Consider the following 9,683-nt stretch of genomic DNA (forward strand, 5'->3'; position numbering starts at 1 on the left):
CTTCATTCTATTCAGGCACTGCAACCAAAGGTTTTGAAGAGAAATATATGTTATTTTTCAGGTTTAAGCTGAAAACAGATGTGAATTTGTCTGATGTTGTTGAGCAGTTCCCAGATGTTGTCACTGGTGCAGATGTGTATTCAGTCTGTTCTAAGGCCTGGCTTAGTGCTGTTAGATCCATCGTTCACAAAGTACAAGAGGGTAAGTATAAGTTTGGGCATGTACAACAATGCCCCAAAATCTTTTGGAGATATGTTCATACAAAAAGACACAATGAACCTTAGTTAATAAACAGCAGCTTGGCAATCTGATATTTGGTTATGACATCTCCTCATTTCAGGACAGCTAAGGAAATCATATATTTAGCTTACCTCTAAACATAATGAGTCTGATTGTGTAGATTAGTTTATGCATGACCTCTAACTCCCTTTCACTTTTCTCTGTTTCCAAACTACATTGCACAAACAGTTAAACACACATTGTATGTAAACAGATATGTTTCCTACCATACAATGTGTAAGCATTGTGAGTTATGGGTATGTTTACTATGATTAAGTTAACTTAAGCATGCACAGCATGCAGGCTGAAAGACAGGCAGAATTCTGAGAAATAGTATTGGCATATTCCAGAAAAGAGTTGAATGAATTAGCAAAAACTAGTCACAGTTGAAAATTTTTTTTTATACATTCTGAATAATCATCTACAGTTTCTTATTGAGGTTCTTGCAGTTAAGAAATTCCTCTTTCAGGATTTTGGGTGTGGGGAAATCTGCTGTACTTCACTTAAACCCAATGTCTCCAGTTATTTGTTGGATGTATTCCAGTCTCTGTTTTCACCTACAGTTTTTACCCTCTACAACTCCCTCAACTACCATGAAAGTTAGTCCCTGATATCTTTAACACATATCCTGTCATCCTGTCCCTTCTTCTTGTCAGTGTTTTCCATATGTTCCTTTCCTCGCTGAGTCTGTGGACAACCTCATCATTCCTTATCTTATCAGTTCACTCAATTTTCAACATTCTAATGTAGCAATGTATCTCAGATTCTTCAGTTTTTTCCTTCTTGGATTTCCCACGGTCCATGTTTCACTAACATACAATGCTGTGCTCCAAACATACATTTTTTGCAATTGCTTACTCAAATTATGGTCTATGTTTGATACTAGTTGACTTCTCTTGGCAAGGAATGCCACCGAGCGAGGTGGCGCAGTGGTTAGACACTGGACTCGCATTCGGGAGGACGACGGTTCAATCCCGCGTCCGGCCATCCTGATTTAGGTTTTCCGTGATTTCCCTAAATCACTCCAGGCAAATGCCGGGATGGTTCCTCTGAAAGGGCACGGCCGACGTCCTTCCCATCCTTCCCTAATCCGATGAGACCGATGACCACGCTGTCTGGTCTCCTTCCCCAAAACAACCAACCAACCAAGGAATGCCCTCTTTGCCAATGCTAGTCTGCTTTTTGTGCCCTCCATGCTTCACATGTCATATGTTATTTTGATTCCAAAGTAGAATAATTCCTGCATTTCTTCTACAACATTGTTAACAATTTGAATGTTAAGTTTAACAGTCATCACATTACTACTACTACTACTACTACTACTACTACTACTAATTACTTTCATCTTTCTTTGGTTTACTCTCAATCCATAGTGTGTGCTTGTTAGACTGTTCATTCCAGTCAAGAGATTCTTCAGTTCCTCCTCTCCTCCACTGTGGATAACAATGTCATCATCAAATCTTATCATTGATATCCTTTCACCCTGAATTTTGATCCTGCTCTTGAACCTTTTTTTTTATTTCCATTATTGCTAATTCATTGTACAAATTGAACAGTAATGGTAAAAGGCTGTGTGCCTGTCATACATGTTTTTAATCTGACCATTTTGCCCTTGGTCATACACTCTTATTATTAAATCTTGGTTGTTTTACATATTGTATATTACGTGTCCTTTTGTACAGCTTACACTTATTTTGCTGAGAATTTTGTCCATCTTGCACCATTCTATCATCTTCAGTGCTTTTTAGGCAACAGACCTTATGAACATGTCTTGATCTTCCATAAGTCTTGCTTCTGTTATCAAGCATAATATCAGAACTGCCTCTCTGGTGTCTCTTCATTTCCTCAAGTGACACTGATCATTATCTAACAGATCCTCAACTATCTTTTCCAATCTTCTGCATATTATTCTTGTCAGCATTGTGGATGTGTGAGTTGTTGCACTGATTGTATGAAAGTTCTCACACTTATGTGCTCTAGCTATCTTTGGGATTGTGTGAATGGCATTTTTTTCCAAAAGCTTGATGGTATACCTCCAGTCTCTCATATCCTACACATCTTATTGAATAGTCATGTGGTTTTGCTTCCCTCAATAATTTTAGAAATTCTGAAATAATGTTATCTATCCATTCTGCCTTATTTGATCTCAAGCCTTCCAAAGCTCTGTCAAACATTTGACTTCAATACTGGATCCCCTATGTCTTCCATATCAACTACCACTTCTTCCTGTATCCCATCAGACAGTTGCTCCTCACTTTTTCCCCCACCCCTCCCCCCTCTCTGCCACATACTTCTTATTTGTTTCACTCCTAAATGACTTACGTTACAGTATTCATGTCATTCACGGAACATTTTTGTTGTACTTCCTTCTTCCATCAATCTGTTGAAGTATTCCTTCTGTTAACCAAGGTTTCTTTGTCATTACATTTCTTGTACCTGTGTTTGCCTGAATAATTTCTGTAACTGCCCCCTTTTATTTTTTAGCAATGTCCATTCCTCTTAAACTGATCTTCGTAGTGAAGTATTCATTATTGCAGCACCTACAGCCTTAGAGAATTTCAGACGTGATGGGTATCTTCATCCTTCAGTGCTTCTGTAACCCACTGCCTTCTACACTGTTTCTTCTAGATGATTCTCTTAAACTTCAGTCTACTCTTCATCACTATTAAATTGTGATCTGATTCTACATCTGCTCCTGGTTATACCTTACAATCCACTATCTGATTTTGAAAGGAATCTTCCCATGCCTATGGACCTTTTCCAAGTGTAATTCCTCCTCTTTTGATTTTTGTATAGTGTGTTCACTGTTACTTGCTGAAATTTATTGCACAACTCAGTTAATCTTTCTCCTGTTTCATTCCTACTATCAAGCCCATATTCTCCTGTAACTCTTTCCCTACTTTCAAGTTCATATCCACCATGGCTATTAGATTATCATCTTGCTTCACATACCGGATTACCTGTTCAATATCCTGATAAATGCTGTGTCTGCTTCTTCATTTTCTGCCTCTGACGTTTTCGTGTGTACCTGAACTGTTTTTGGTTTGCTGTGGATTCTAATGAGAAGAACCCTGTCATTGAACTCTTCTCTGTAACACACTTTATACCCTACCTTCTTATTCACAAAAATTCTGTTCCTGTTATACCATGTTCTGCTGCTCGTAATATTACCCTATTCATCTCACCAAAAATCCATATCTTCTTTCTATTTCACTTTACAGATTTGCACCATACCTATGTTGAGCCTTCTCATTTCCCTTTTCAGATTTTCGAGCTGCCCTACAATGTTCAACTTCTGACATTCCATGTAACAACTTCCATTATTACTACATTATCCATTTCAATTTTACTCACATCAGTTTTTGGGACAATAGAGTTTGGAAGTAAAGTGAGGAAAAAAATTGTGGTCAGCATGCATGTTAGTGATGACTTTTTCTTAGGTGTAAAATAATGAAGAAGAACTGAATTTTCACCAGAAATGATCATTCTTATTCATCCCTTCTGATATAGATCTTTTCACAACTGCATAACAAAATAACTTTTTTTCCCAATATGATGTTACAGCCACACCAGAAGACCGTGCCACACTATTATCAACAACTGTTGAAGTTTCTGCAGAGGACTTCAGCACAGCAGTGGCTAACATCAAACCATCAGTATCTGATGAAGATATGGCATACTATCGGAAAGTGCAGAAGGAAATGAGTGCTGTTTGAATAATGATTTTCATTGACATTCTTATTTTGTTACCTGAAATGGGTTCCTAGTAGTAACCTGAATTTATCATCTGAGGTGATGATACAAACTTTATTTTGTATTACTGTGCACATTTTTACTTAAAAAAAAAGAAAAATTAAATAAATTGATACAAGTTAAATTTAAAACATTATTTATATGTACTGAGTGATCAGTGAATTGTTGTGACTGCCATGTTCTTATTTGTATCAGGCAGATAGGAACATAAGCACTGGTAATTGAACCAGATTTCCACATTTCATTCGTCCATGGACTATCGTATATCCTAACTTCTAAACTTGTGTCCTATATCACTTTCACTGCAGATTGTTTTTTGTCTCTGTATTTGGAGAAACAGGAAGTCCTGCAGCTGGTCATTGCAAAACCGCTCATTGATATTTAATTTGTAATGGCAATCCAGCTGAAATGCAAATTGGTGAAAAACATTTTTAATAGGCATACAGAATATGATTTAAAAGCTGGCAAGGAAATAATTTAATAGGAGGGCAAAAAAAAGAAGAAAACAAAATCAGGAGAAACATGAAATGCTAACAGTACTGTTCTTGGAATAGCCTGACATTACATGTCATGTAACTCATGTCTGTGGTTGTAGTAAGACACTTTGTCTCATCTCAAGGAAAAGTCTGTATTTCAGCACACACATTAAAATATTTTGAAACTGCCAGAAATATAATGGCTTGAAGGAGGAGAGGGTACTGTATCTAAGTATTTATTGTGACTGCCGTATTTTAATCTAGGTTATGTACAAAGTCGCCTAACTCCAATAATTATGACCAGTCAAAGCCTTGGTAGAATGTTTTAAAATTTATTTATCATCCGAGGTGATAATACAAACTTTATATTGTAATACTGTGGACATTTTTACTTAAAAAAAGAAAAATTAAAGAAATTGATACAAATTAAATTTAAAACATTATTTATATGTATTGAGTGATCAGTGAATTGTTGTGACTGCCATGTTCTTACTTGTATCAGGTAGATAGGAACATAAGCTCTGGTAATTGAACCAGATTTCCACACTAGTGGAGACACTTCTGAGGACCATTGGGCACACACTGTAAGATTTTATTTTTGTCTTATGAGCAGCTCGTGGTTTAAACTCATTGTATGAAATTACATTGAGGGCATAGATTTCATAAATGCACGTAGTAATGATTATGGCTAGAGGAGAAATGTAAAGCCGTAAAAGTATGAGTAACTGGTGGGAAGGTAGGTTTTATCTTTAGGAAAATTAAAGAAAACTTTTGAGAAAACACTACCACCTCTGTGAATATGAAGAGCTCAGACGACAAGTCTTTACGAAGCAAAGGAGACTGAATGGTGGAAGGGATATATAGCACAGCAATATAAAGGGGAAGAAACATGAAGACAATATTATGGGACGGGAAGGGGAAGTAGCTGAAGATTAGCTGGGAGATACACTGAAAGACCTAGTTTGAAACACGATACTGGAGTAGTTCACATTGCCTCAGAATTATTGAGATCTTTGGGAGAACAAACTATGTAATTGCTGTGTCTCCACCAGGCACTGTACACAGTAGATCCTCAGAGGACAAGCACACCAAGCATTTACAGTATGATGCCACTCATACAATGCAGTCAGCTGCAACCCAGATGGCACTCATACCAGGAACTACTTTATGCTTCCACATAAGGAATTCAGATAGGTCATTCATTCACCAATAGTTACGCTGGCCACCACGGAGATCACTGAAACCTAGAACTATTTTTGTGCATCCACTGAATAGTTTGGAGTTAGGCACTTATATGCTGAGCACTATTTTTCTGAACATAATTTTTATGGCAACAACATGTAGACGCTCAGGAAATTCTCATTGGTTCCAGCACAACAGTTCCAGTTCTTCTGTTTTCTGCAAATTATCTAGAGTGTTGACCTGTCCCAGAAGTTTGTCAATTTACACAGTGTGTTGAACATAAGTAGACTGAACTTAAAACCTCTAAACTTCAATTAGATTAGTTAATAATCATGTACGGTGAGGTTAAATAAGGTTTAGAACTTAATGTCAGTGCCATGGCTTCTCTGTAAGCAAAAGCTGAGTATATTTTTCTGTCCATTATTTTAATACATGTTTTTTATTGGTACTCATGTGTTGCCACAGTTATTCCATTTTAGATATATTTCCCTGTGATGTAACTGTCTTAGTGTGCAGTAGACCACCTTCCTGTAACCATGCAGTTCTGCAGCTGGGGGTTTGCTTCGTGCTATCTTTATGCTGGGCACCAATTTTTTGTTTAACACAACACTAATAAAGCCTGATTTTTAAAAAAAAGCAGGTGCTGACTAGTGTTAATATTGCGGAACCATGAGTTTAATAAGTCTTGGATGCAGACTACTAACAAATTATTTACAGAAGAATGGAAAGACTGGTAGGTGGTGGTTGTAGAGAATATCAGTTTGGGCTCTTACAAAATTATAGAAACACAAGTGGCAATGCTGATCCTATACCTTTTTTGTAAGATAACTGAGGAAAGGAAACTAAATGTGTGTAACATTCGAAGCTTTAGATAAGGCTTTTGATACTGTTGACTTGAATATCAGTACATCCTTCTAAATTCTGTTTGTAACAAGGATAAAATGTAGGTCATGAAAGATCATCTACTACTTCTACAGGAACCAGGCTGAAATTCTACAAGACACCGGACATGAAAGGACGACAGCAGTTGAGAAAGGAGTGAGAGAAGGTTGTAGCCTATTGTCTGCATACTAAGGAAACAAAAGAGAAATGTGGAAATGGAATTAAATTTCAAGGAGAAGAAATAAAAAATTTGAGGTTTGCTGATGACATTGTAAATCTGTCAGATATCAGTAGATTGGACTGGATAGTTTTGTGAAGAGAGGCGATCAGAGGAACATCCTCAAAAGCAAGGTAGGGACAACAGCATATTAGTATTAAATTGAGTGCTTCTCAGGGAAGCAGGTTAGGAAATGAGATGCTAAAAAAAGGTGATTAGTATATTAGTTTGTGTGTGTGTGTGTGTGTGTGTGTGTGTGTGTGTGTGTGTGTGTGTGTGTGTTTGGGGGGTAATCTGTAGAAAGGAAAAAAGGCTGGATTACAATCATCAGGTGCAAGTGGATATAGGATGCAGTAGATGCAAAGAGGCTGGCGTGTTATAGACTAGCTTCAAGATCTGCATCAAATCAGTCTTCACACTGAAGACCACCACAACAACAGTTACGTTCTGTCCAGTGTTGTTCACAAAGTGCAATAGGAGGGACAACCAAATTAACCCATGCGCGGGCTCACTGTTTTTCGTAACACGAACATATGCACGGTGCCTTGGTACACATATAAAGAGTGGCTGTCTTTATGTTACCAAGTTAAATATGTATGAGCAAAGTCACAGTTTAATCCTAGTTTAACTAAACAGTGATAAAATAAACTTAAATAGTATGAGCTGAAGTACGGTTTAATTACACAATAATGAAATAAACTTTCATTATATCACTTTGTTTCCATGGACAGGTGTTACCGCACAGGAATGACCCACTCAAAGCATTAAATAGTACAGTTACATCAGAAACCAGCCAACCACTTACTCAATTGCCAATATCTCAAAGACAAAGGTCCCATTGTGGGAATGTGTTGTTAGCATGTAATCTTGGTCAATTTCTTGCACGGATCATAAATATTTTCTCATCTAGCTTGCTGTTTATTTTATGTTACTGCTGCTCACTTAGATGTATTATAACACAGTTTATAACAGTGTTAGCTGAAGGAATAGGTATGGGCTCATGATCGTGATACAACAGTGGAATGGTGGAAAACAATTTTATTTGTTGTTGGCACACTTTATACATAGGCGTGCCACCTCAAGGGTTAAAGAGTACAGTTCGCAGTATAAATCTGAAATTATTTTCACTACCTGTGATTGAGACCATGGCAGCAGAACAGCTATAAATCTGAGGGACCATTTTATGAGAATATACAAGTCACAGGGCTCAACCACTAGACATATGACTGGTGATGTTGGATCATTAGGATAGCACAGATTTTCATGAACTGCAATGGGCTGCTTGCATTTTCTGTATCTGGCCAGGCCTACAAACAAGCCAGGATGTTGTTTATAAAGAGTATGTACAGTAGATGATAGCAGACACAGCCAGAGAATATACACCTCTGAAAAATTGTACAGATGGACCAGCAAGGACTGGAAAACTTGTGGCAGTTGCGGCACTAAAAGGAATGGTCATTAGTTACAGTCCAGATTATGAACCAAAGTAGTTAGAAGAATATGTTCCATTTCTGATTGATTTATGCAAAATAAAAATTCTAAATGTGCATGAAAACAGCCAAATACAAAATATTTACTGGTACTAAGGTCATGATGTAGGAATGGAGGTGGATGTGATATGTTGGACAGGATGCAGCTACAGACTTTGCAAACTTTGGAGAAAGAAATAATGTCATGGGAGTGACAAATAGCTCAAGATGGCAATACTGTATTAACTGTCAAAGCCTTTATAAACACTTTGTGTATGATATGGATAGTTTAAATTTCACTAGAAAGTTTAGTTTCATTTGAGGTTAATATTGATTTATGACAGTGAAGCTTGATCTTTCAAGTGTAGGTGGAAAATTACAAGTATAAGGAAAAATGTGTATCATGTCACAGATCTTTTTCCATGCCACAGAAAACTTAAGAGCTCGCAATGATTGCTCAAGTTAACTGGTTCTCAAATTGGAATCATAAAAGGGCACCCAGAAACATGGCATTGTGTCACAGCAGATAACAGTGATCATGTTTTATGAACAAAACAGATGAGATAATCTTTTTATTCTCCTGTTATCACCTGGTTTCAGCTGAATTAGGCCATCTGCGATTTAAAAGTAAAATGCATAACAATCATTGCTATCACAGGTGCCAGTTGGTGCAAGTCATTACAATTCCTCTAATTTAATTTTGCATTTTAGCACCACATAACCACAGAGATAGATTAATTAAATACAAAAGATTATGCTCTAGAATCTTATATAGAACTAAAATAGGAAAAGGAAGAGTTGTTGCATATATTAAGTCAGAACAAAAGTTCAAAACATTGAGACAAATAGATTTTGTTATTAACAGCATGTAGAAGCTTGTGAATTAATGCCGAATAACAGTTTATTTTTACTTGTTTGAGAATATGCTGAAAAATAATGCCTCTGATTTTTTAAATTCTGTTCTCAATATTGGTTGAGGTAATACATGCCATGCATCTTACTCAGTTGACTTCCCTGCTTTGCTAACGCAAGTTACAACCCCCTACTGCTAGATGGTTCAGAATTGTAGCATGTAACATGGCGGTGTGTAACGTAACTACGATGTGTGTGAGAAACAGTTTTTTGTATTCCCTCAGCAAACTGAAAGCACTAATTCAAAGAGTTCATCCACACATGGGGCACTCTCTTTCAAAATGACATTGCCAGGCCACACATGAGCACTGTGACAGCTGCAATGATCTGACACCAAGGGTTCTCCATCATGAGTCACCCTCTATACAGAACACCTTTGAGGACTTCACTTTGATGCTGATGAAGCGGTGCAAGCAGAGGTGAGGTTGTGGCTCTGTCAAACATTCTACAGTGACAGTATCAACAAATTAGTTTCTCGTTGGGAGGAATGTGGTGGTTGCTAGGGTGACTGTT

The 9,683-nt window shown here is 37.2% G+C and overlaps 1 protein-coding gene across 1 annotated transcript in view; it reads left to right on the plus strand.

Annotated features, from left to right (window-relative positions):
- LOC124594804 (peroxisome assembly factor 2) overlaps positions 1 to 4,897 on the plus strand; it is a 153,457-nt gene extending 148,560 nt beyond the window's left edge. The window contains exons 10-11 of the mRNA XM_047133234.1: positions 62 to 201; positions 3,844 to 4,897. Of these exons, the coding sequence (XP_046989190.1) occupies positions 62 to 201; positions 3,844 to 3,995 (292 nt within the window). The 3' untranslated portion in view covers positions 3,996 to 4,897. The remainder of the gene's footprint in view (positions 1 to 61; positions 202 to 3,843) is intronic.
- Positions 4,898 to 9,683: the final 4,786 nt, after the last annotated feature.

Source organism: Schistocerca americana, chromosome 2 (genome assembly GCF_021461395.2).
Source record: "Schistocerca americana isolate TAMUIC-IGC-003095 chromosome 2, iqSchAmer2.1, whole genome shotgun sequence".
In the NCBI taxonomy this organism is placed as follows: domain Eukaryota; kingdom Metazoa; phylum Arthropoda; class Insecta; order Orthoptera; family Acrididae; genus Schistocerca; species Schistocerca americana.